The sequence below is a fragment of the Sorghum bicolor genome, chromosome 4 (assembly GCF_000003195.3).
Source record: "Sorghum bicolor cultivar BTx623 chromosome 4, Sorghum_bicolor_NCBIv3, whole genome shotgun sequence".
NCBI lineage: Eukaryota > Viridiplantae > Streptophyta > Magnoliopsida > Poales > Poaceae > Sorghum > Sorghum bicolor.
Window position 1 is genome coordinate 19,696,040 of NC_012873.2, and position 27,402 is coordinate 19,723,441.

The 27,402-nt window shown below is 49.0% G+C and overlaps 1 protein-coding gene across 2 annotated transcripts in view; it reads right to left on the reverse strand.

Moving 5' to 3' along the window:
- Positions 1-23,866, reverse strand: part of LOC8081647 — a 52,763-nt gene extending 28,897 nt beyond the window's left edge. Inside the window, exons 1-15 of one of the 2 annotated variants that reach the window (XM_002453693.2) lie at positions 23,567-23,866; positions 22,418-22,685; positions 22,272-22,304; positions 21,886-21,972; positions 21,733-21,788; positions 21,032-21,115; positions 20,444-20,516; positions 18,023-18,078; positions 17,831-17,945; positions 17,673-17,741; positions 11,265-11,348; positions 10,471-10,521; positions 1,695-1,809; positions 1,564-1,616; positions 1,365-1,493 (exon numbers count right to left, since the gene is read on the reverse strand). In XM_002453693.2, the coding sequence (XP_002453738.2) occupies positions 1,365-1,493; positions 1,564-1,616; positions 1,695-1,809; positions 10,471-10,521; positions 11,265-11,348; positions 17,673-17,741; positions 17,831-17,945; positions 18,023-18,078; positions 20,444-20,516; positions 21,032-21,115; positions 21,733-21,788; positions 21,886-21,972; positions 22,272-22,304; positions 22,418-22,672 (1,260 nt within the window). In that variant the 5' untranslated portion in view covers positions 22,673-22,685; positions 23,567-23,866. The remainder of the gene's footprint in view (positions 1-1,364; positions 1,494-1,563; positions 1,617-1,694; positions 1,810-10,470; positions 10,522-11,264; positions 11,349-17,672; positions 17,742-17,830; positions 17,946-18,022; positions 18,079-20,443; positions 20,517-21,031; positions 21,116-21,732; positions 21,789-21,885; positions 21,973-22,271; positions 22,305-22,417; positions 22,686-23,566) is intronic. The other variant, XM_021459756.1, reaches the window with a different exon arrangement.

Below are 27,402 nucleotides of genomic sequence, written 5' to 3' on the forward strand. Positions count from 1 at the left end.
AATCTTCCTTAGGATCTGCAACAACAGGACATAGTACTTGAGTTTGAGAAGAAAATCCCTGAAGTCAAATCAAAACTTAATCAGTTCAGCAGGCTCTGGCAAGTAATGAAAGCATCAGATATTGGTAAATGAGGAACGTTTTGGGCTGGACAGCATTATCAAAAGTTACTGAATAAATCAGGCAACAGAGAGGTTCTGCAAGAAATTCTCTCTTGACGTGGTACCGGATTTTATGTTACCAAGCCATTGTGTTAACCAAATGGGTTGTACAAGATTTGAAGTTACCGAGTGTTAGAGGCAGCAAATTTTATTTCTCGACTAATATAGAAGCTCTGGCCTCCTGATAGAGGCCCCGTTGTGTTACTGCCAACCTCCAACCTCCCGTTCACAAAGCCCGGATCTACACAAGACGAGGACGTTGCCGCCCTCCGGCGTGTGGCGGTGGCAGCCTGCAATGCCTTGAAAAGCGGGTTCCCATTCATAGACCCCTCCCTCCCCACCCCCAGTGCTCTCCCTCTAGGGCTCCTGCGAGATGGGGCAGCCAGCTACACAAATCTGGGCCCCCTAGGGCTGGCAGCTGGGGTCGAGGTGGCCGGGGGGGGGGGGGGCGAGGTGGCCGGGGAGGGGGGACAGCAAATCTGGGCCCCCTAAGCCTGGGTGCACCATTAGCGGGTACTAATACAGAAGCTTACCAAGAGTTGGGAAAGAAATAAGGGGTGATTGGGCTATGTCATGGGCTATCGATAAGGATTGCTTGCATAGGGGTCAAGTAAGTCTTTCTATACAAGTTGATGAGATGTATCAATCTAATCAAGCAAGAATTAGAAGGAAAAGCCTTCTCTCTTGCTCGTCCGTGCCAAGGCCCTCGGCCGACCCCCTCTCTCCCACTCAACCTGAGCCGCTGCCATAACACCAAGCCAATCAGTTAACCAAATGGGTTGTAAACAATCCACAACAAGGGCTGTAATAAGCACGCAGGCTGACCATACATGATAACCTAATTCAGTACGTGATAAATTGTGCAAAAGTTATATGGAATAACCCAAATCAGGGTTCAATAAAATTGGTACTGATGGTTTCAGTATGAAAATATTATAGACTGATTGAAGGTAAGATATTCACTGCTAGCGGCTTGTGAGAAATAGTAAGATTCCATTACGCTTCAACCAAGACAAATAAGGAAATGCTAGAATGCTACAAGAGTAGAAGGAAAAGCAATACTAGCAAGGGAAAACATGATTGCACATCATGAAGCAGAATGGTTTGCATGGCTTATTAACTAGCTATGCAAAATCAGAACATGAGAGTCAGAAAGAACACATCATAACTCATGACTAAATTAGAGTGGATATTCAATAGTGTACCCATCTAGCATCAGGAAGTAAACGTCCAAGCCTCCGGATTGATACACGAGAGAAGTTATCAAAATTTTCTTTTATTTCACAGCCTTCAAATCTTAACTTCTCCAAGATAGAATCTATAGATTCTTTTCCCTGGAGAATAGAAAGTTATTATAGATGCACTACAACATATATCCATAGATCATAACAAATTCTATAATACCTGTATGATTGGAAAATACACACACCTCAACCGCGCATGGGCTATACAAGAAGCTGTGGATGCAACATAAAAACAAATTAAGGCGATAGAAAAAAATCATATCCTAGTTTTAATGGAAGAGGATAAATTACCTGTTGCTTTTTGTGTAAATTTCATGTGCACAATGAAATCAGGACCATTTGAAGAGTGCATATTAGTTACTGTGACTTCACCCTCTGGTACCTCTGATAAATTTACTCCATTAACCTGGAATACATCCACAAAAAGGCATCTCTCAACAAAATACAATGGTACATAAAAGTAGCACATTTTGTGGCCATGCAGATCATTCCAATGCAACTGTTAGAATTAGGTTTTCATTACTTGGGCCAACCCTAACCAGGGTGGCAATATAGTTGCCATACATGGGCCTCATGGGTCTAGCCACATGGGCCTGCATCACTCATAACTCATACTCTAACACCCCCCGCAGCAGCGCAGCGGAGTTTGTAGACTGAACACGAAAAGAAGTACAACACACGAGCCCCCCCACAGATGCAACTAGCCACTGGTGATGTTGAGGCTGGAGCGAAACTCGGTGAAGGTCGAGGACGGGAGACCCTTGGTGAAGATGTTGGCCCAAGTTTGGTTTTGGTAATTAATGACACCAAGTTGCTAATGCTTTGTGTTTAAGTGAATTGAGATAGGCATAGCAACACATGTGATGAAGGAGCAAGGTGGCATGGAAAGGTGGCCACATAATTACAAAGAGATGAAGCATGGAGTAGAGATCACGGTGGTGGACAAAGAATTAAATGATCAAGGCAAAGGTATAAACATAGGGTTTTGCTTTTGCCGGTCTAAGTTAAGTAGAGAAGTAATTGACCGGGTTTAGGATAGATAGCCGACTATCAAGAGGGGAAATCACGGTCATCTCTCGAATCAAGTGCTATTAGGTTCATATCTTGAGCATATGCATTAGGATCTAGTAAAGTGTTAACCTAACTCCTTTGATGAAAATGTTTGTGAAAAGCTAACACACATGCACTTTGGTTTGGACACTTGGTGGTGTTAGCACATTTGCAAAGGAGGTAGAGTTCCTAGGGTCGACGCTTTTGAGAAGATTAAGTGTATATTTTCTATTACGTTAGTGGAAAATTTTTGAAAAGTCGCGAGAGTGTTTCCGGACGCAGTACGCGGAGGCACCAGACGCTAGCTTTAGCGTCCGGTGTGTGTCAGTGTCTGGCTCTGTTAGGGTTGAGCACCGGACGCACTGCACCGGACACAGGGTGTTCCCTGTTCATGCGTCCGGTGTGCCATGACTTCAGCAGGGGGTCTCTGACTAAGAGCACCGAACGCTCAGGGTGCGTCCGATGGTGTGAGTCCGGTCTGTGAAAGGTTTTGCAACCCTCTCTGCGTATGGGTCCGGTGTGTACCGGACGCGTCCGGTGCCCCGTGTCCGGTGAGGTCGTGAGTTTGACAAACTCTCTGCGTACGTGTGCGGTGAGCACAGGACGCGTCCGGTGCTCACTTGACCGCGTCTGGTGCTCTGCAGGTGACCGTTAGAGATCGATCCGCGAAAGTCAAAAGGACGACACATGGCCGTCATCAGGGCACCAGACGCAAGGTCTGTGCGTCCGGTGGCTCCCTGTTGAGCATCCGGTGACCCCAAGTTCAGCCCAGTAAAGGAGCCAACGGCTCTATTTGTTGAGGGGGCTTATAAATAGAAGGTGGCCGGCCTTTGGGGGTTCTCTCTTGCACTTGGCATACTTGAGACATACTTTGAGCTAGACAATACTCCCTCCACTCATCTCCTTGTTTGATTGCTAATCCTAGTGAGATTAAGTGAGATTCAAGTGCATTGCATTGAGAGTTGCATCTAGTGGCACTTGATCTTTGAGTTTGCTGTGGATTTCTTCTTACTCTTGGGTGTTTCTCGACGCCCTAGACGGCTTGGAGCAGCGGAGGTGTTGAGCTCAAGATTGGAGATTGTTTTGAGCCTCACCAAGTGATTTGTGTGGGGTTCTTGAGCCTTCCCCGCGGGAGATCACAATTGGCTACTCTAGTGGATTGCTGATGGCTAGGAGCATCCCCATCTTGTGAGTGGATGTGCAGCACCCACTGAGGGTTTGGCTTTGGATTGCCAATTAGCTTGTGATCCATCAAGTGAGTGTATCGCCACAACGAGGACTAGCTTGCCGGAAAGCAAGTGAACCTCGGTAAAAAATCTTGTGTCATCTCTTGCCGAGGATTCTCTTTGTGATTGTGAGTGATTGATTGGATATCTCTACTCTACAACGTTGGTATAGCAATCTCTCTCCACTCCATTACTTACTTGCACTTCTAGCTTTTGTAGCTTAGTCTTCTTACATAGGAGTGTAGTTAACTTTAGCTGTGCTTTGTTGTTGTGACTTAGTGTTTAGCCTTCTTGCTAGACTTGTTTAATTGGCTTGCATAGTTTAGTTGAGCTAGTGCTAGAATAGCGTCGCCATTTGTTTTACTAATCAACTTGTCTAGTGGAGTTTGTAGAGAATTTTAAATAGGCTATTCACCCCCCCCCCTCTAGCCATTTGGACATTTCAGAGAGCTATGGAGCTCGGCGAGTAGCTACCGGGGCTAGGAAGCCTCAGCCACGCCGTTAGCAACAGCGCAGTACTCCGCCTCGGCACTGGAGCGGGAGACGACCGGCTAGCGCTTGGACGACTAGGACACCAGGTTGCTGCCTAGGAAGACGGCGTAGTCGGAGGTGGAGCGATGAGTGTCCTGATGCCCGACCTAGTCGGCGTCAGTGTAGACGGCGAGCTCGGTGGAGGACGACCACCGATGAAGGAGGAGGCCGAAGTCAACAATCCCACGGAGGTAGCGAAGGATCCACTTGAGAGTAGTGAGGTGTGGCTCCCGAGGATCATGCATATGTAAGCATATCTGTTGAACTGCATAGGTGATGTCGGGCCGGGTGAAGGTGAGGTACTGAAGTGACCGTCAAGACTCCGATATGCAGTGGGATCGGTCACTGAGGTGCCCCCGGCCTCTGAGAACTTGCCATGTGTGTCGACCGGAGTGAAGCAGGGCTTATTGTCAATCATCCCAGCTCTCTCTAGGATATCAAGAGTGTACTGCCACTGGTGAAGGAGTAACCCGCCAGGATGAGGGTCAACAGTGACCCCAAGGAAGTGATGGAGTGCACCCAGCTCCTTCATAGCAAACTCCTGCTGAAGAGAGGCGATGATCCAGCGAAGGAGGGACTCACTGGAGGCTATGAGGACAATGTCATCAACATAGAGCAGCAGGTACGCAAGTCTCAGCGCCATGGTGATGGATGAAAAGAGAAGTATCTGACTTTGCCTCCACAAAGCCCAAGGTCAGTAGGAAAGCAGCAAACCGATGGTTCCACGCCTGGGGGCCTGCTTGAAGCCGTAGAGAGACTTGTTGAGCCGACACACCAGCTGGCTGCAATAGACTATCTCAGTGAGAACGCCATGCAGGAAGGCATTCTTGACGTCCAGCTGATGCATGGGCCACACGCGTGTGAGAGCCAGCGAGAGCACCATGCAGACGGTAGCTGGCTTCACCAACGGGTTGGAAGTCTCGTCGTAGTCGACACCGAGGCGCTGAGTAAAGCCCCGGAGAACCCAGCGAGTCTTGTACCACTCAAGAGTGTCGTCAGCCCGGCACTTGTGAGTCTAGATCCACTTGCTGGTGACGACGTTGGAGCCCGATGAACGAGGCACTAGATCCCAGGTCTGGTTGGCGAGGAGGGCCTCGTACTCCTCTTCGATCGCGCGGCGCCAGTGAGGGTGCAGCAAGGCCTCATGGACGGAAGAGGGTACCAGGGCGAGTCCTCGGGCATCGCCGCAAGAGCCCGGGGCTGGCCGCGTGTCGCGTCACCATCGGGTGAACATGACGCGGGTGTCGTGTGAAGAAGCGGAGGGTGGTACACCGACGTCGCGATACGGGTAGCTGGGGGCCTCGGCGGCGGTGTCGGTGTCGCCGGCGGAGAAGACACCGCCGATGGCGTAGGTGACCCCGGTGAAGAGGGGGCCACCGTTGCCGACAGAGACAGCGGCGCTAGCCGGGCACGTCGCCGGTAAGCGCGCACCGGCTGGCCTGGGCGAAGCGTGCTGGTGGGGCCAGAGTCGCCTGTCCGGGACCCGCGGCGTGGGCACGTCGCTAGTAGACGAGCACCGGCTGAGCGAAGCGTGCCGGTGGGGCCAGAGTCGGTGTCACCGACCCGGGACCCGTGTAATGCGCAGGGACCGGCCTGAAAGGTGACCCCTCGAGGCCCGGGCTGGGTACAGGCCCCGTGGTGTCACGGGCGACCGGCGGGCTTGGGCACGGCCGCGGCAAGAGGCATGGCGTAGCAGTACCTGCACAAAACAACGACAAAGGTGGCTTGATCACCGGGCCTGTGGGAAACATAGAGGATAGGTCAAGGTCCGGGGTGGAGGTAGGAGTGGTGGTGGTGGAGAAGAGGAAGACAGACTCATCGAACACCACATGGCGAGAGATGAGGATGTGACGAGAGGTAAGGTCGTAGCATCGGTACCCCTTGTGATCCGGTGAATATCTGAGGAAAACACAGAGGGTCGAACGGGGAGCCAACTTGTGGGGAGCGGTGGCGGTGGTGTTTGGGTAACACGCACACCCTTAGACCCAAAGGTGATCATAGCGAGGACGGGTGCCGAAAAGAGCGTGGTGTGGCCTGGGAGCTGGACAGGCAGCGGAAGGAAGGCGATTCAGGAGGTAGGTGGAGTTGTGCAAGCCCTCAGCCCAGAAACGAGCAGGAAGCGAGGCCTGAAGGAGAAGAGTGCGCACGGTGTCATTGGTGGTGCGAATCATGCGCTCAACCTTGCCGTTCTGAGAGGAGGTATACGAGCAAGACATGTGCAACTGGACACCGTGAGAGAGGAAGAAGGTACGGGAGGTAGAGTTATCGAACTCCAACCATTGTCACACTAGACGACCTTGATGGTGAGGCCAAACTATGTGGACACCCAAGTGAAGAAGTGGAGGATCGCGGGGAAAGCATCAGACTTTGCACGTAAAGGAAAAGTCCAGGAATAATGCGAATAATCATCAACCACCACAAGATAGTACTTGTATCAAGAAATACTGATGATAGGATATGTCCATAAGTCGCAATGTACAAGGTCAAAAATGCGGGCCGCATGAGAAGAACTATGAAAAGGAAGACGAACATGACGGCCCAATTGGCATGCATGACACAAATGCTCATCGTGAGGCCGAGTACATCGAATATCAGAACTACGACTGAGCTGCATCAGGGCATCACGTCCAAGATGGCTGAGGCGCCGGTGCCAAGTAGTGGAGGAAGTAGTAGCGGCGAAGGCAGCTGACAAAACATGAGAAGAAGGCGAGGCAGATGCCGGAAAGCGAAGAGTGTAAAGGGGCCTCGTGTTGTCACATCAGAGCACAGGACACCGGGAAGCCAAATTCTTCATAGTAGGACCAAAAGAGTCAAACTCCAAAGAACAGGAATTGTCAGCTGTAAAATGACAAATTGAAAGAAGGTTGTGAACCATAGAAGGTGTAACAAAAACGTCAGGAAGACAAAAAGAGCCATGGGGCCGGCGGCACCCACAGATGTGACACGAAGACACGACCCATTTGCGACCATAATGGACGAAGGAAGAGAGAAAGACGGAGGGTGAACAAAAAAAAAGTATACCGAGGTTAGGAGTGGTGTGGTAAGTAGCCCCAAAGTCGGTGACCCACTCTGGCCCAACAAGTGGTGTCAGGGCCATGGTGCTGAAGAAGTTGGGCCAAGGCTGCCTGGTCCCAACCGGGAGGTGCCGCCCACGGGGTCGCTGAGGGGACCCATGGGGGAGCACCAGCGAGCATGGCCGCCGGCGGGCAAGGCTCACCACCGGGAGCCTGGAACGGCCACATGGAGATGCGCCCTGACCATGGGTTGTGAAAGGATGGCCAGGGTGCAACCCGTGGAGGTGTTGGCACCGTGTTGCCCCCACGGCCTGCACCACGTCCCCCGCCGCGACGACGTCGGCCACCACGTCCCCCCCCCCCACCCCCGCTCGGCCCGGGAGGAGGACCAAGAAGAGACAACGACGACGGAGTAGACGGAAGCGGTGGGGGTGTAGCGGCGAGAGCGGTCGAGGAGGTCGAAGACCCCGACACGGAGGCCGATGCGACCTAAAGTCCTTGCTGGAGCTCCATGACGAGGTCGTCACAGACTTGCAGGAAGGTGGGGAAGGGCTCCTGACGGGTGATCCACGACCGGAGGTGATCGTAGCGATTGTTGAGCCCGCGGAGGACGTTGAGGACCAGGATATGTTCCTCCACAGGCCAGCCAAGGTCGCCGAGAGAGTCTGCCATGCCCTTCATCTTGAGGCAGAACTTGTTGACGGAGAGGTTGCCCTGGACGAACGTCCGGAAGCTCGAATCGAGACGCAGAGCCCGGGCCTCGGCGTTGCCCAGAAACTGGCCCTCGAGTGCCAGCTAGGCCCCGCGAGCGTGCAGAGTGTTGCGGACGAGGTCGTGGAGGTCCAAGGAGATCGTCCCCAGGATCTAGGAGAGGATGATGTTGTCGTGGCGCAGCCACGAGGCAGTCTGGACCATGCCCACAGCGTCGAGGGAGGCAGGAGAGGTGAGGAGCTGCTCCGCGTCGACATTCTGCTTTGCCAGGGCATCGGTCGCATCGCGCTCGTGCTCCCAAGCGAGGGCGGCCTCCCGCAGACGGGCCTGCCCTACCACGTACTCCGCCTGGGCAGCGACAAGGGCGGTGGCGAGAGCGGAGTTGGGTCGCACCGAGGTGCGCGGAGGGGGTGGTGGAGTAGGGAAAGGGTTGATGCCAGCCCCTGCACCCACCACCAAGGTGCTAGGTGTAGGAGTCCACGACGGCATGCCGAAGGGCAAGGGAGGAGCCCTGGCGCGCACGACCAGGCCGCCAGTGGCATTAGAGGTGGGGTCGACGACGGTGTCCTCCACTACAGCGTCCTCAGAGCCCCCTACGCCTGCACGCAGCTGCCCCCCTGCGACCGCGTTCTGCTGCAGGGGAGGGCCACCAGCGGCCGGCTGCAAGGGAGGGTTGGGTTGGTGCTCCGCGCCGCCTCCCAGGGCTGCAGCCATGAGGGAGGTCGCCGCGCCGGGAGGGTGAGCCCCTCTGTCCACGCCGCCTCCCAGAGCTGCGGGCCGGAGGGAGGGCGCGCCGGCGCCTGGAGAAGGGGCCATGCCCATGCCTGGAAGAGGGGCCATGAGGGAGGGCGCACCCATGCTGGGAGGAGGGGGCCGGGCTCCGCCGACAGCTAGTCCGTCCCGCGCCCGCCCGTGGATGGCCGGCGGCGGCGCTAGACTAGGCCAGAGCAGCAGCGCTCGCCAGCTGTGCCCGCGTCAGCTAGAGAGTTGGAAACTGAGCAAAATAAGTTGGGAGAGGTGGAGGGGGAGGAGACCGGCCAGCCATGGCACCCGCGGCGGCGGCCCAGAGAAGCTCACCGACCGGCAGCAGTGTTGGGAGAGTCCAGGCGGCTGGGAGGAGGGAGAGAAGCTAGCCTGATACCATGTTAGAATTAGGTTTTCATTACTTGGACCAACCCTAAGCAGGGTGGCAATTTTAGTTGCCATACATGGGCCTCATGGGCCTAGCCACATGGGCCTACATCACTACTCTAACATCAACTATGCCAACTTTTCATGTGGACTATTTGATGAGAATTGGGTAGGCTTCTGGGTGGCCAAGATCATCATTTATTGCGCCACACAAGGTCCAAATGTTTAATGAGCATATGCATGCCTCTGTGGTGCATATGAGGAATGAGAAAGATGATTCTAGGGGATTGCATGTAGGTTCTACATTGTTTTTTATTTTCCATTTTCTGCCATGTGCGGCAAAACAGGATATGAACGATGATGGAAAAAATTGGGTGACATCAACACCATGTAGGCCCATCACCATCAGCATTCATAGAGCATCTCCAGCACTTCCCCAATACCTCCCCTAGCACCATAAAACTGTCATATTGGGGACAGCTATGCCTTTTTCTTGCTCCAGCACTTCCCCAATACCTCTCCTTTTTTTTGGTGGCCACCAAATTTCTCCCATCTCCCCTCAAACAAAGGGGGAGATACAACTCCCCCAATACCATAGGGACCATCTCAACTACCACTTTTAAGCCATATTTTCTCTTACACTCCTGTGGGACCCACCTTCCATATGGGTATTGAGGGAGATATATTGGGGTACTGCTGCAACAACTCCCCCAATATTGGCAAAGATAATATTGGGCTACCCCAATACATGTATATCGGGAAAAGATTATTGGGGATTTGGACCTCGAGTTCACTGGAGCAGCTTAGTAAGGGCCATAATGGGCCATGGGCCCCCTAAGCTAGATCAATTTTTAATGAAGGTCTTAGATTTACTACTTTAGTTGCTAATCAAATATTAATATATCCTCTCTTCTTGTATTTTACATCATATTGGCCCTCCATTTATGGCCAAGCTCCGCCACTGCTCGAGTGAACTAAGGCCTTGTTTAGTTCACCCCCAAAACCAAAAACTTTTCAAGATTCCCCGTCACATGGAGTATTAAATATAGATGAAAACAAAAACTAATTACAAAATTTGTCTTAAATATAGATGAAAACAAAATCTAATTACACAGTTTGTTTGTAAATCGCGAGATGAATCTTTCAAACCTAGTTACTCTATGATTGGATAATTTTTGTCAAATAAAAACGAAAGTGCTACAGTGTCACAATTCAAAAAAATTTCGGATCTAAACAAGGCCTAATTAGCAAAGTTCATGGACCTAAAACTGCAAACTAATAGTTTGGGGACACATGTGACAATGCCGAACAAGTTTAAGGACCACTAGTGCATTTTCCTCTTTCAGATTTAACTAATCAGCAGATACTAAGACTTGTAGCACTATCAAGGAACGCTAGACAAACCTCGAATTCCACTGGGTTCCTTGTATTTCTCCATTCACTATCCTCATCATACTGAACAATTAAAAACATATATCATTACTATAACTGCACTGATTAGGATATAATCCTAATTTGCAAACAGAATATTACCAAACCCTCCACAGATGTAGTCAACCACTTAAAACATGTAAAAGTGAAGTGCATCTTGAATTCAGAAATTCAACTTGCAGCTAAGCCACATTTTGAGACCAGTGGTAATATTACTGTTTTTTAAAAAAAAAAACTCTGAAAACATTATTTTGAAAAGAGAGTTATGGGCCACCAAGCCAGTAAGGCTGGTAACAGGTGATTAACTGGATACCTGATCAAAAGCTTAGTTTCAATCTTGGACCTACTTTAATTGGATCTTGAGAAACACACCAATTAAGATTGATTAGCCACATTGTACAAGTCCTTGCACAGTCAAATTATGTCAGGGAAGATGCACAAATGAGTACTATTGTTTCAATTTAATTACAATGCCCTCATTTAACAGATTAGTTTCCTGAAGCTATTCAAAAGGTTCAATAGCTTTGTGCCTCTGGCTTTAATTTTAATACTCTACAAACAATTAAACAGTTGACTATCTAGATCTTGCTGGTATCATAAAAACTTGGCCTGAAAATCTGAGTTCATAATAAATTCAAAGAACAAGCACACCTATTCATGCCCAAATATAGTGAAAAAATGGAAACTTCAAACTTAACCTTGGTAAGATAAAATAAAGATATTATTAAGTCACTAGATTATAATATGGAATGATTTTACATCAGAACCTGTATGTATGGAAAATATATGTCCTTCAAAAAACCACGAAGTCTAGCTTCTTCCAAGTGTGCTTTGAGCCCACAGATCTCGACCTGTGAAGGTGAATTAAAACATAAGTGCAGGAAGAATTATATGTTTGCAGAATCGAAGACAAGAGATCAATCCATTTTCTCTATAATCCCACTAAATATGTTTATGTGAACAACTTTACAAAACATTAGCAAACTACATAGGCTCCAATGCAGACTTATTTCTGTTAGAGTATATGAGTATTAGGCCCATGAGGCTAGACCCATGAGGCCCATGTATCCCTAACTATATGGCCACCCTGATTAGGGTTAGCCCAATGATGGAAATCAGACATTCTAACATGGTATCAGCTTAGGGTTTCTCCCTTCCTCCTCCCTCACCAGCCGCCGCCGCCAGCCACTGCCTGGCCGGCGTGCGCCGCCGCCGGACCACCATGGCCGGCCGGCCTCCTCCTCCCCCTCCTCCCCCCTCCTATTTCCACCAGTTTCCACCTCTCTCTACCACCCAAACCTGGGCGCAGCTCGCTGCCGCCGCCGCCGCCATGGCTCCTCGCCCGCCGGCGGCTGGTGCGCGCGGGATGGCGCCGCCCGTCCTTGGCCCCCTCCCGCCGTCTGGCGTGCTCGCGCAGGGGGCACCTGCAGGGGACGCGCGCGGCTTGCGCCCGCAGGGGACGCACGCAGGGATCGCCCGCCCCTGCCTTGCGGCCGCAGGGAGCGAGCTGGTCGGCCTGCGCCCGCCGGGGTCGACCGCCCCTGCCCTGCGCCCGCAGGGAGCCATGGCCTGCAGACCTCCGTTGCCCAAGCCGCCATGGCTGTGGGCAGGACCACCGATCCTGCGGCGGCAGAGGACGCCACGGTCGCAGCAGAGGACGCACCAGGTGCCCTGTCCGGAGTCGATGCCCTGGCTGCGGCCATGGGGCCCGCGGCCATGGCTGCTGGGGCTGCTGCAGCCATGTCTGCTGGGCTGGGGATGCCGGGCGCGGGCACCAACGCCCTCCTGCGCCCGCCTGTCATCCCTGCCCCTCCTCCAGCTGCCCACACCACAAACTCCGTCCTCGCTGCCGCCCTTGATGCTGCCCGAGCCGCGGCGCAAGAGGGCATGGCCCGCGTGCGTGAGGCTGCCATCGCCTGGGAGCGCGAGCGAGATGCGGCTGATGCCTTGGCCCGCCAGATCACCGAAACGGAGCAGCTCCTAGGCCTTCCTGCCTCGGCCGACGTCGGGGCCACGTCCTCTGGCTCGGCCGGCCACCGCGTGGCTAACACCGCGGCGGTTCTCTAGCACGATCTGGCCGACCCGCTCGTGACCCAGCTTCACTACCAGGCTGGGGGTGTTCAGAACATCCAGCTCCTGGTCCCTGTCGTACTCGAGCCGAAGTCGCCTTCCTACGCTCGTTGGCGGGACCTGGTCCTCCTCACCCTCCACCGCTACGCCCTCGACGACCACGTCCTCCTCGACGCCGTGGCCACGGTCCAGACCGCTTCATGGCTCCGTCTCGACAGCATCGTCCTCTCCTGGATCCTGGGGACGATCTCCCTGGACCTCCACGACCTCGTCCGCAACACCCCGAGCGCTCGCGGGGCCTGGCTGGCGCTCGAGGGCCAGTTCCTGGGCAACGCCGAGGCTCGAGCTCTGCGGCTCGACGCGAGCTTCCGCACCTGCGTCCAGGGCGACCTCTCCGTCAGTGAGTTCTGCCGCCAGATTAAGGGTATGGCGGACTCCCTCGACGACCTCGGCTGGCCCGTGGAGGACCGCATCTTGGTCCTCAACGTTCTCCGCGGGCTCAGTGATCGTTACTCCTACCTCCGGACATGGATCAACCGGCAGCGGCCCTTCCCCACCTTCCTGCAGGTCCGTGACGATCTAGTCATGGAGGAGCTCACTCAGGGCCTACAGCCTGGGTCCACCGCCGCTCCGGGGTCCTCGTCCTCCTCGACTGCTCTGGCTGCCACTCCTCCGCCCCGTCATGCCACACCACCACAGTCGTCACTTCTGGGTCCTCTTCCCCCCGGGCCGAGCAGGGGTGGGGGGGGCCGTGGCGGCCGCCGTCGTCGTGGCAGGGGACGTGGAGCAGGTCGTGGGGGCACCACGACGCCGCCACCTCCACGAGGTGCACCCTGGCCATCCTACAACAACCCATGGTCAGGGCGCATCTCCATGTGGCCGTTCCAGGCCTCCGGTGGCGAGCCTCGCCCGCCGGCGGCCATGTTCGCGGGTGCTCCCCCGGGGCTCCCCTCAGTGACCCCGTGGGCGGCCCCATTTCCCGCGTCCTCGTGGGCTCCTCCACCCGCAGCCTTGCCCGGGTCGGCCGGCTGGGACCAGGCGGCCTTGGCGCACTCCTTCAGCACCATGGCCCTGACACCTCCAGTTGGGCCGGAGTGGGTCGCCGACTCTGGGGCTACTTACCACACCACTCCTAACCCCGGTATACTTTCTTCTGTTCACCCTCCATCTTCCTCTCTCCCTTCATCCATTTTGGTCGCAAATGGGTCTTGTCTTCCTGTCACCTCTGTGGGTGCCGCCGACCCCCATGGTTCCTTTCATCTTCCTGATGTTCTTGTTGCTCCTTCTATAGCTCACAATCTTCTTTCTATTCGTCGTTTTACAGGTGACAATTCTTGTTCTGTGGAGTTTGACTCTTCTGGTCTTACTGTGAAGGATTTGGCTTCCCGGCGTCCACTGCTCCAATGTGACAGCACGGGGCCCCTTTACACTCTTCGCTTTCCGGCACCTGCCTCGCCTCCTTCGCCAGTTTTGTCAGCTGCCTTTGCCACCTGGTACCGGCGTCTCGGCCATCCTGGACGTGATGCTTTGATGCAGCTTAGTCGTAGTTCCGATATTCGATGTACTCGGGCTCACGATGAGCATTTGTGTCATGCGTGCCAACTGGGCCGTCATGTTCGTCTTCCTTTTCATAGTTCTTCTCATGCGGCCCGCATTTTTGACCTTGTACATTGTGACTTATGGACCTCTCCAGTCCTCAGTATTTCTGGATACAAATACTATCTTGTGGTGGTGGATGATTATTCTCATTATTCCTGGACTTTTTCTTTACGTGCAAAGTCTGATGCTTTCCCCGCGCTTGTCCACTTTTTCGCTTGAGTGTCCACACAGTTTGGCCTCACTGTCAAGGCTGTCCAGTGTGACAATGGTCGGGAGTTCGACAACTCCACCTCCCGCGCCTTCTTACTCTCTCGGTGTCCATTTGCGCATGTCTTGCCCGTATACCTCCTCCCAAAACGGCAAGGCTGAGCGCATGATTCGCACCACCAACGACACCCTGCGCACTCTCCTGCTCCAGGCCTCTCTTCCTGCTCGCTTCTGGGCCGAGAGCTTGCACAACTCCACTTACCTCCTTAACCGCCTTCCTTCCGCTGCTTGTCCAGCTCCCACACCACACCATGCTCTCTTTAGTACCCCTCCTCGCTATGATCACCTTCGAGTCTTTGGGTGTGCGTGTTACCCAAACACCACCGCCAGCGCTCCTCACAAGCTGGCACCCCGTTCGACTCTCTGTGTCTTCCTTGGGTACTCCACGGATCACAAGGGGTACCGATGCTACGACCTTACCTCTCGTCGAGTCCTCATATCTCGCCATGTGGTGTTCGATGAGTCGATCTTTCCCTTTTCCACCACTACCACTCCTGCTTCCACCTCGGAGCTTGACCTCTCCTCTGTGTTTCCTACTGACCCGGTGGTCGAGCCACCTGTGACGGTGTTTCCTGCAGGTACTTCTACGTCGCCTGTCGCCCGTGACACCTCGGGGCCTCTACCCTTCCCGGGTCCCGAGGGGTCACCTTCCGGCCCGGCCCCTGCGCCTGACGCGGGTCCCGGGTCGGCACCTTCGACACCGGCCCCACCGGTACGCTTCGCCCAGCCGGTGCGCGTCTACCAGCGACGTGCCCGGCTGGCGCCGCTGGCGCCGGTGGCCCCCTCTTCGCCGGGGTCACCTGCGCCACCGGCGATGTCTTCACCGCCGGCGACACCGACCCCGCCACCGCGGCACCCAGCTACTCGTGCCGTGACGCCAGTGTACCACCCTCCGCTCCTTCACCGACACCCGCGTCATGTTCACCCGATGGTGACGCGACACGCGGCTGGGACCCTGCAGCCCCGGGCTCTTGCGGCGATGCCCGGGGACTTGCAGGTCTCACCGGTACCCTCTTCCGTCCGCGAGGCCTTGCTGGACCCTCACTGGCGCCGCGCGATGGAAGAGGAGTACGCGGCCCTCCTCGCCAACCAGACATGGGATCTGGTGCCACGACCGCCGGGCTCCAACATCGTCACCGGCAAGTGGATCTGGACCCAATAAACGCCGGGCTGACGGCACCCTTGAGCGGTACAAGGCTCGCTGGGTTCTCCGGGGCTTCACTCAGCGGCCCGGTGTCGACTACGACGAGACCTTCAGCCCGGTGGTGAAGCCGGCCACCGTCCGCACGGTGCTCTCGCTGGCTCTCACGCGCGGGTGGCCCGTGCATCAGCTGGATGTCAAGAATGCCTTCCTACATGGCGTTCTTACTGAGACAGTCTACTGCAGTCAGCCGGCGGGGTTTGTTGACTCTTGTCCCGACATGGTGTGTCGGCTCAAGAAGTCTCTCTACGGCCTCAAGCAGGCCCCCCGGGCGTGGAACCATCGATTTGCTGCTTTTCTCCTGACTCTGGGGTTCGTGGAGGCCAAGTCAGATACCTCTTTGTTCATCTATCACTATGGGGCTGAGACTGCATATCTGCTGCTATATGTTGATGACATTGTCCTCACAGCCTCCACTGAGTCACTCCTTCGGCGGATCATCGCCTCTCTTCAGCAGGAGTTTGCTATGAAGGATCTGGGTGCACTACATCACTTCCTCGGGGTCACTGTAGAGCCTCACCCTGCTGGATTACTCCTTCACCAGCGGCAGTACACTCTTGACATCTTGGAGAGAGCTGGGATGACTGACTGCAAGCCCTGCTCCACTCCAGTTGACACCCAGGGCAAGATCTCGGAGGCTGAGGGTATACCAGTGACAGATCCCACTGCATATCGGAGTCTTGCCGGGGCACTTCAGTACCTCACCTTCACCTGGCCAGATATCACGTATGCAGTTCAGCAGATCTGCCTCCATATGCATGATCCCAGGGAGCCACACCTCACCGCTCTCAAACGGATCCTACGGTACCTCCGCGGCACAGTCGACTTTGGTCTTCTCCTTCACCGACGGTCGTCTTCCACCGAGCTCGTCGTCTACACCGACGCCGACTGGGCCGGGTGCCCGGACACCCGCCGCTCCACCTCCGGCTACGCCATCTTCTTAGGCGGCAACCTGGTGTCTTGGTCGTCCAAGCGCCAGCCGGTCGTCTCCCGCTCCAGTGCCGAGGCGGAGTACCGTGCTGTCGCCAACGGCCTGGCTGAGGCTTCCTGGCTCCGGCAGCTCCTCGCCGAGCTCCACAGCCCTCTCTCCCGGAGTGCGTTGGTCTACTGTGACAACGTCAGTGCGGTGTACCTCTCCACCAACCCTGTGCAGCACCAGAGGACCAAGCATGTGGAGATCGATCTACACTTCGTCCGGGACCGGGTCGCTGTCGGCGATGTTCGGGTCCTCCACGTCCCGACCACCTCCCAGTTCGCCGACATCTTCACCAAGGGTCTCCCGTCCTCGACCTTCACCGAGTTCCGCTCCAGCCTCAACATCACCAGTGGCTAGTTGTGTCTGTGGGGGGCTCGTGTGTTGTACCTCTTTTCTTTCGTGTCCAGTCTGCAAACTCCGCTGCGACGGTAGTTCAGACTGCGGGGGGATGTTAGAGTATATGAGTATTAGGCCCATGAGGCTAGGCCTATGAGGCCCATGTATCCCTAACTATATGGCCACCCTGATTAGGGTTAGCCCAATGATGGAAATCAGACATTCTAACAATTTCTTGAAACTTGATATATAGAACACAATGGTGAAAACGGGTTGCAAAACAGACACTTGGAGAAGTATATATGACTAGTACACTATTGAGTAAAATACTTTACCAACCAGTCATGACAGTGTTTAAATAATTAATATCAAAGTATTCTAACAGTAGGGGAAGGTTCACTCATTTCTACTACATAGGAGGGCGTGAGACAATCATAGGATCACACACACACACACAACACACACGCTCTAAAATACTTTACCAACCAGTCATGACGGTGTTTAAATATTGTATATCACAATATATATCAATTAACGAGTTCACTAGAAGATGAATGTCACAGAGAAAGGACACTTCTCCATGAAATATTAAGTGAGCACATATATCTTAGAAAATTGGTATTGGAATTTCCTATTTAAGACTGAATTATCGCAACAATTTCTTTTGAGAACATATTCAATGCATGACACTGTTTGAGGACACCAGAAATTCAGAAAGTAGTTCACCTGGGTAAAACTTTGATGTGGTGACAACAAGATCTCCTCTTTAGATGGATCCCTAAGTCCACCAGCAGTCTGCAATCCAGAGGGTACCGATCTAATCTACTTTGCAACTTACAGCAAGTACAATAGCAAAAAAGTAAAAATTGGAGAGAGACAGAAACCTTCCAAGTGTGCTCGGAATTCTTAGACGATGGGTTTTTCAGCAAGGCTTCCTTTGAAAGGTGCAAGGTAAACACTTTTTTTGATTCCTTGGTTTTAGAGGAAACTATAGCAATTCTGTTGCAGAGAAGAAACAGAACAAGCTCATGAAGCATAAAAGAAAAACTATCTAAGATTATGTGACAAATGCATACCTTCCAAGATGCATTGAGGCAATAGTTCCACCATAACCAAACATGCCAAAGAAGGGCTGCAAATATGTAACAAAATCAATACATAAGTACAACAGTAACAAAGCCATTTAGTCCAAGCAAGCTGGTTACACTAGAGATGAAACCCAACATGAGCAATTAATACGACAGAAAAAGGAACAACATATAAAAATACAAAAGGCATCAATATAAGAAATATCAGGGGATCTAAAAGCCTGGTGTAGGTACGAGGATAACTGGTTTAATTAATACATGAGCAGCCTACACATTGGATTCTTTAACTGTATCACATTTTTTTCAAGTTATAAAATATTCATTAAGTTTTATCTACAAAAATTAAAAAGATTTAAGTATATTTACATATGAAAAGGCATATTAAAAAGGAAATTGTAAAATACGGAGCCAAGCAATTTCTTTAACTCAAGCCGTTGCCATGAAATATGTAATGCTAAACAGGATCAACAAGGACTGCAATGCATCCATCTTTCAACAGCCAAATAATATGAAATGTAGAGAACAAGTATATTATACCCTGTTTAAAAAAGGTTGGACTACCAATATTCTTTTTCCCTACAGGACATAATTTGGATATATTTAAAGAGTAAATTGCATCCACCATACAACAACTTGACAGGTGGGTGCAACTGGTCAAACAACTTGTAAATCAGTCAAATAGGTACAACTTAGTAAATTGATGCATATAAGGTCCAAACATTGCTAATATAGCAAAATACATACTCATCAGTTAGGTGCTAGAATTAACAATAATCCAACCAGAATGAACATCCCAAATAAAACCTGAACAATAGTAGAATGGTTGCAATCTACAAAAGATTATCACATTCGCACTATAAATTTCCAACCTTCTATTTTGGACAGAGAAGATATATTATTTCCATCTGGCCTACTTGTTGATAAAATTGAGTAGCAATATTCATACGATAAACCATGACCACAAGTCCACAATCCTATCAATACCCTATTCTATCACTCCAGCATCTGACAACAAACTGTTGATCACCATTCAGTGCAAATACAAACTTATACAGTCATAATATCGGCCAAGAACAAAGTACTTGCTGCAAAAACAGAGAAACACCATGGTTCCAGTCCTACAAGCTTATGAACTAATACTAGTAAACAAGATTTATGTTGTAAACCAGCAATCATCCTCATGTGAAAAAACTACCTTGGCATGATTAGATAGACGATTAAAGTTCAAGAACAGAAGACGCTAACTATATTCACGAGAAGTGACACCAGATTCTCTGTGATGAGGCTCTATCGCTAGTGGCTTAGGTGATCGACATTGTGGAGCACCTACTTCGTGATAATGTCTGTCTTATAGTCGCCAAAATCATCTTAAACAGTTCCACCACACATAACGCACGTGCCACAAACACACTATTAACCCACAAACACACTATTAACCCTTGCGTCTAATATGTGAGTATATATTTTATCACACTAGCAGCGTTTGTACCATACATGCACCAATTTTACCAAGTTCAATGCTCAACCTTCAACTGTTGCCCAACTGACCAAGTCCAAAAGGCAACCACATTTCCAAACCATCGCGTATCATGCTAATCCACCATGGTTTTGCCTAACATGGCAACAACATGCCCATCTGGTGTCCACATGAAAATCCATGTCCGCATTCCTCATCCATGTATCTCTCACAGCTCACGGCCCATTATGCATCATGTTTGGACTCAGTTTGCTAGCTATAGGGGTGTCAACACCCACTGCCCAAGCACCGTATCCTCCCTCAAACACACTAGTGGCACAACCACCCACCACCAAATCAACTGCCACCACGAAGGATTTTTAATTGAGTTCACACTAGCAGAGAAACAAGAAAATATGATCAATGCTACAACTCTAGAAGAGCCTCAAACATAGTCTAGGGGTGAGTATTAGGATAGTTGGCAGTGGCGGCAAGAGGGAGGAGGGGCATGCTCAAGGGGGGGGGGGGGGGGGGCGCTAGGCTTTGGGGTTGGCGAGGGGACCTAGTCCTGGGATCTTGATACCATGTAGAAAATAGAATGAAATTGGAGACCACTGCCATTGTGGGGGTGCCTTTCATATATATTGCCATGTACAGGGATGGTACAACAGAAGGCTATAACCCCCACAATGGGAGTGCGGTGATTCCTCCAACCTCATTCTGCTTTCTACAGTGAGGTTGCCAGTATCTGGTTTTGTTCCTATTCCGATTTCCAGAACCCTAACCCAAACAACCAAATGTGGATGTAAGTCTACTGTCCACCAATTTGGTCACCTTCAAATCTGCACATTTGCACTGCCAGGATGCTATCCAAACAATAATAGCCTTATTTTTTCATATACAATGCAATGCAACTGAAATAAATCAATGTGCCATCAGTGAAGTGTTCTCACCACTAAGTATGGCGCTTTCTGGCCAATACCTTTTCGCCGAAATACTCTATGGTTTGAAGAACCCATTGTCCCCCTGCACAATATGTGAGAATGTATGAATAAACATAAATGCAAGTACTAGTGAGGTTCATATATTTCATGTATTGGAACTTGGAAGAATGCTACAAAAATGTCCATAACATGGACGAAAATCTTTTTCTTCTCAAGGATACTTCCAACAAACATAGATCTGTTGAGAATCAAATAAAGGAAAAGGAGTGACGCTCATGTATATTAGCTATTATTCATGTCAATTGGGCAGAAAAAATCACAGAAGTGTGTAATCTAGATCTGTTGAGAAGCAAATAAAGGAAAAGGAGTGAAGTGCTCATGTATATTAGCTATTATTCGTGTCAATTGGGCAGAAAAAATCATAGAAGTGTGTAATCTAGATATCCAATCCAAAATTGGAGCGTTTACTAAGAAGTCTGAGCTTGTATCCCAATATTATTCAATGACACTTACTACACCACCCTAGAACTCCCACCATGGTTCACAAAATGAAAAAATACCAATCAAATTATATGGTGATTGAGCTACCCAAGTTACCATTTAGAGATAGAGTTCCCATCTGAACCATCCATGCCCCTACCAGTGTCAAAAATCACGATCTTTTCTTTGTCAAGAGTTATCCTACAATAAGGTTCAAATTTCAGTAACAATACCAAGTCTGCAGTCCAAAAGACATGTATGCTCAAGAAAATAAATAATAGCACTGCAGAGCAAGTAATAAAGTTCACAAACAAGGTGGAGAAAATGCGTAGTGTAACTGTATGTAAACTTGAGGACAAAACTCTGAATAATGTAAAGTCACAAAACTTTACCCATAAACACTGACAGCAAAGAGCATCATGCCCTATTAACTTTACTTGAGGATAACATTAAAACTAACATTCAACTCACTCCCTTCATGTTGAGTACTCAATGGAAAAACAAAACAAGCTAAAAACAAAGTGCAGCACAGCAACACTTTTTTATCTGTTAACCTAACACAGTAAGAGAACCTTGCACACTACTTCTACCAGCAGTAGTAGCTTTTATAATGTTCAACTCATTCTTTCTAACTGTTCAACTCATCCTTTCTAACTGTATTAAGATGGTGGTGCTGGTGTATCAATTAGCCTTTTCTTTTAGCATTACATGCTAAAAGCAGCTTAATAACTACAAGAGGATATAGATAGAGATAAAGGAAACAATGGTTTATTCTTTTAGACCCTAATATGGTAATATACAAATGCATGGGTACTAACTTGATCAGCTTTCTTTCTCCATGGCCATTTGACCACAAAGCTTGTAGTGCATTATCCTGTGGTAAGGGAAAGGAATAAGAAAGGCAAATGGAAGGGACACCATCAGAAAGAGCCAAAAATCAGAATATATAGGATTCTAATAAGAAAACTAACAGTAAGATCAGCAAGAGCACTCTCAGTGCTATATTCTGCTGGAAGCTCCTCAAGCAGATCAGTCTGAGGGGTAAGGTCCCACATATTCTGCAGACAATGCAACAACTTTTCAAAAGAAATATTATATGGATTATCTATGCTACAGCTTGATCTACTCAACTGAATAATGAATATTTGTGACACAACACGAACACAAGAATCTTGAGCCTTATTGAAAAAGAAAAACGGATCTTGGGATCTCGACGATATGATTATGCAGAAATTGTATCTTAGCATGATCAGATGTGTGCATTATTTCTTAAAGAAGTTTATACTGATCAGTACTTTGTATGAAGAATAGGTAAATCAAGTTTAAAGTGCAGAATAGCATTGCATAAATAACTCACCTCATATATACTGGCTGATCCTCCTTTTCCATCCTGGTAAAACAAACAGATATATTATCAAATAAAGTGTGCGATAGTATGCCGAGCCATCTCATTAATCAAAACATAACACATTGTTATAACAAAAAAAAAGGCTATGGGCTTACATGGAGTTTTAATATATTGACACTCTTGGTGTCAAAGTTGCTCAACTTGATTTTGTCTGTTATTATTCGGTCAAGCAAGTCTGTTAGATAAACTTTGCCATTGACATCCCATTGTGTATTGCCCAACTCCCCCTTAACCTTAAGCAAGAGATCAGAAACAGATATTTCATAACCAGGGTTATGGAACGTGAGCATACTGCTCAAGCCACTTGGCAGCAAGACCTGAAACCTGTACACATTGCTTGCATTTGCCATCCCACAGCAAAACCTGAGGAGTAAGAATAGAGCGCTGTAAGAACAACAATTCCACGCACAGTAATCGAACGAAGGTAAGGAAACCCTGCGGAGCAAAATAAAAAACAAATATTTTCTCTTCTAGCACAAATATTTCGACACAAGACCTATCCATTCCAGGAAGAGGGGCGAAAAGCTCCAAAACAGAGCGCAGCGACAGCAAGAATTCCAAGCAGCATTCAGCAGTGTTTTTCTCTCACGATAAATCAGCAGCAAACAAACAGTACATATCAGCCAAACCAACAAGGCAATATGGAAACCCCGCCGAGCAGTATAAAAAAGAAATATTTTCGCTTCAATGACAAATATTTCCAAAACATGAGCTATCCTTGCAGGAAGAGGGGCGAAAATCTCCAAAACAGAGGCAGCCGGAACAAGAATTCCACGCACCACAATCGAAGGAATGTAAGGATACCCCGCAAAGCAGGATTAAAAAAACAAATATTTTCGTTTCAATCATAAATATTTCTGAATTCTGAGACAAGAGCTATCCATTGCAGGAAGAGGGGGAAAACCCCAAAAACAGAGCGCAGCGAGAACAAAAATTCCACACACCGTAATCGAATGAAGGTAAGGAAACCCCGCCGAGCAAGATAAAAAAAACCAAAAAAAATTCGCTTCGATCATATTCGCGACACAAGAGCTATCTATTGCAGGAAGAGGGACGAAAACCCCAAACACAGAGCGCAGCGAGAACAAAAATTCCACGCACAGTAATCGAACGAAGGTAAGAAAACCCCGCTGAGGAGGATCAAAGAAACAAATATTTTCGCTTCGATCGACTTCAAATTCCCAGCAGGAGAAAAAGGAAGTCGACAAAAAAGGAAAAAAAAAAGAGAGGAAGATCATAGTCACCTGCGTGAGAAGCTGCTTCCGCCGCCGCGGCTCTCGCTCAGAACACGGAAACGACTGCTATCCCAAACGCAGGGAGAGGAAATTGGTTTCTTTGGAACTGAGAGTAAAGAAAGTTTCTGCAATGTGAGGACTGAGAAGGCGGTGCCGGTGCGGTGTTGATGCGAGAGGAGAAAACGAAGAGGCGGAGGAGTTATGCGAAGAGGAAACGATGGGAGTAACTGGAGTGAGTGAGGTAGGGTTTTGATGAATGGGAAAAAACGAGGAGAAGCTCAAAGGGTCAAAGAAGTTTGCCGCCCCACCCCACCTGTCAGATTCCTCACCCCTCAAGCCGGCTGGAATCGGCGCAGCGGCGTGCAAGAATCACGTTGGGGTCGAATCAGCGCGCTTTGCCTCGCGGAGCGGCCGGAGGAAGGGCGCGGACCTCCTGCGTCCATGCCGTGTTCAGCGTGCCCCAGCTTCCACCGATGCAGCAGGAGCGGAACTGCGGAACTTTTTACCTGGGCTTACAGATTCCACCTATGTGGCGACCAAATTTGCCTGTGCCGTGTGCAAACTTAATTGATTGTACTTCCTCCGTCCCATATTATGGGTTGTCAGGGTGACAGTAGCGTGTCTTAAAATATTTGTCGTTGCTTATTAACCCATTAGACTTTAGTTGTGTCTTTGTACCGCACCAGAGAGCCGACAAATACATTATTATCTGTATTGCATGTTTAACTGTGAAAAAGGTGATGTCAGTGTTAATTTATTTATTATAAAAAATGATACAGTGAGTAGCATTGATGGTATGTCTATCCAACTGCATAGTGTATTTACGAGGGGTCATGGTCTTTTGCCTTCCTCATTGATAAATGGGCTGAGCCTCTGATGACATATAATAAGAGACAGAGGGAGTACTTCTGTTGGAAAGAAAAAAAATTGACAATTATGAGGCTATACGAATTTGGTCCACCACATTTGATCATAGCATCATCTAATAATTATTAAATAATAATATAGCTGTCACAACTGATTTGAAGGCTAGTCTCAATGATGTTTTATCAGAATTTTATAAATATTAAATATGTTGATATGACATTATATTAATGAAGAGAGAGGTGATAAGATATTTATAGGAGTAGAGGGAGTTTCATAGGGATGAAACTCTTCTGCACTATTTCTAAAATACGCATGTATTGGAAACTAGGTCCTCCGTTGAGGATAGCCTAAGAATAAAATCAAGTTTAATATCTTATATGTGTCCACATATCAATCACACAGATAAGACAACAAATTACAATATTATCAAGAGACAATTTATTACTCAATTCATTACAAATTATAAGACGTTTGACTTTTTTGACATCAACTTTGACCATTCATCTTTTTCAAAAATTTGTGCAAATTATCACTTCTTTTATCATGGCTTGGTTTATTAATAAAAAGTTCTTCAAGAATGACTTAAGACTATGTTTGTACAAATTTTTTTTAAATAAGATGAGTGGTCAAACTTGAGATCAAAAAGTCAAACATCTTATAATTTGAGATGAAGTATATAATAAACAACAATGTTACATAGAGACAAGATATTTACCAGAATATTAGAAACTTAACATTAATCTTCAATTGAAGCCTCCAAATACCATAGGGATGGTTGACTAGGGTATACACGCCTAGCACTTCTCAAAAACTTTAACCAAGCTCCATCTTATGTTATTATTTCAGAATTTTTTCTAACATTATTAACCATTTTAAATAAAATGAAACAAATAAACACATTTTTAAACAAAACAAGCTCATTTCATTTTCTGCCAGGGCCAAAACCAGGATTAAACATAGCTTTCAGAGGCTCGATCAAAAGAGATTGTGTAGACTCATATAATAGTAAATAATTCCGGTTAACTTAGGGACAAGAACGCAAGAAGTCTATTGACTAGGGTCTTCACTTGCTGAGATGGACATGGACTGATGATGTGGCAGCCTAGGACTGGTTGGAGGTGCTAACTTGGTGCAAGGAGTTGACTTGGTTGACTGAGATCAACAGACGATCCTAGCCATTCATCTTGGAACTGATGGCTAAGGGAGTGACTGCATCCATCAGGGCGTTACAGGCTAGGATGGAACACCCGAAGGTAGCGTCGTCGTTGGCTTTGGGTAGCTAGGATGGTGCTCCGATGAGTGGCAAGAAAGGGGAGGAGTCCATGACAAAGTCGGTAGTGTTGTTCTTTGTCGATTGGGCAAGCCGGGGTGGCAGGTCTACGGAGAGCAGCGGGGCTCGACAACCATGGAGACTTGCAATGGAGCTCGAGAATGGCGATGTAGGTGCAACTTGGTGCCTTTGAGGGGTTTGTATTACACTTAGTGTCCTTGCAGTGCCAAAGAAGGAAACAAGGTGGAGAAAGGTGGTGTGTAAGGGGAGATCAACGAGGTCAAGCTGTGCTTGGCCATGGTGGCGGCCATGGCAAATGTAGCCGATGGAGAGAGGGAGAGGGCTCAGGGAGGGGCAAAGTGGTTGTGGTGCTCTTCTATGAAGCTCTGGGTGGCTTTTATAGGGACAACAAGGAAGAAGAGGGTAGGATCACAAAGCTCTGTTGCATGCCATGAAAAGGCGGTGGGCGAGGGGGCATTAAACTACATCAGGAAGGAAAAGGAGGGGCATGGTTGGGTCAGGATGCGCGGAGATCACAGTGGTATGAGGGAAGGCTCGATCGTGGAGCCCTAGACAAGCGTCTTCTGCATCTAGAGAGGAATGGGTTAGATAGAGGTGGGAGAAGGACCTAACGAGTGGGGCCTTGTTAAGAGCATCTCCAATAGACTACCTAAACAGACTACTTATCCTATATTTGGGGTAGTGGATGACACAAAATACACTCTAGCAGGCTACCTATCAGTCTACCTAAATTTGTTGGATTTTCCCTCCCACTAAGAAACTCCAATAGTTTTGCAAATTTTGTTTGGCAAATGTTGTTATTTGCCAACTCCCAAAATGATATGGGGAGATAACAAAAAGGGCATCTCCAAATGTTTGGCAATTTTGACTTGGCAAAAAATATCTGTTGGTTTTGGAGATCAATGAAGAAGCATCAGGTTGTCATCTTGCTAAAAAAACACACGCATGTAGTATGCCAAGCCTATTCTAGGCGTGCATAAATGCCAAGAAAGGAGGAGAATTTGCTAACTTGCTATATATGCCAAGCCCAATTGTCAAACTATTGGATAGGAGATTTTAAGGGTTTTGGCAAAAAAAACAAGAATGCCTAACCTATTTACAAAACTGTTAGAGTTGCTCTAACATCTGTTGGCCCAACAAATGTGGCTACCAATGTTTTTATGTTCTCTCCTCTCGCACACACACACAACTTCTTGCCCATGGCCACTTGTAAGCTTTTCTCTTGGTCGCGTGACCCTCCTAGTGGTGGTTATAACACCCTGGTATATGTGTGCCTAGGAAGTCCACACATACAATAAAAGAATAGAAATATCAGAAACAATGTAATATATAACAGAATTCATATTTATATTAACACTTACAATTATCAGAGTATCGCGGAATGTGTACTGAACTTTTTTCCTTAGGCTCCATTCTTCTCAGGGACGACTGACTGAGGGCTCCATATGCCAAGCACTTCTGATATGCTTCTAGAAAACTCCATGACATCTTTGTCTTTCTTCTGAGCAGTACTTTACTACACACCGAGGGTGTGAGGGGAAATAGCAAGGGTGAGCTCATGTCGAACTCAGCAAGCACAGATAGAAAGTAATGACATGCAAAGCTTAAAACAAGAAAATAGCTGACACTATTTGACTACGGATGAGCTTTTAAGTTGGTAAACTTTTATTGTAACAAATATTTTATT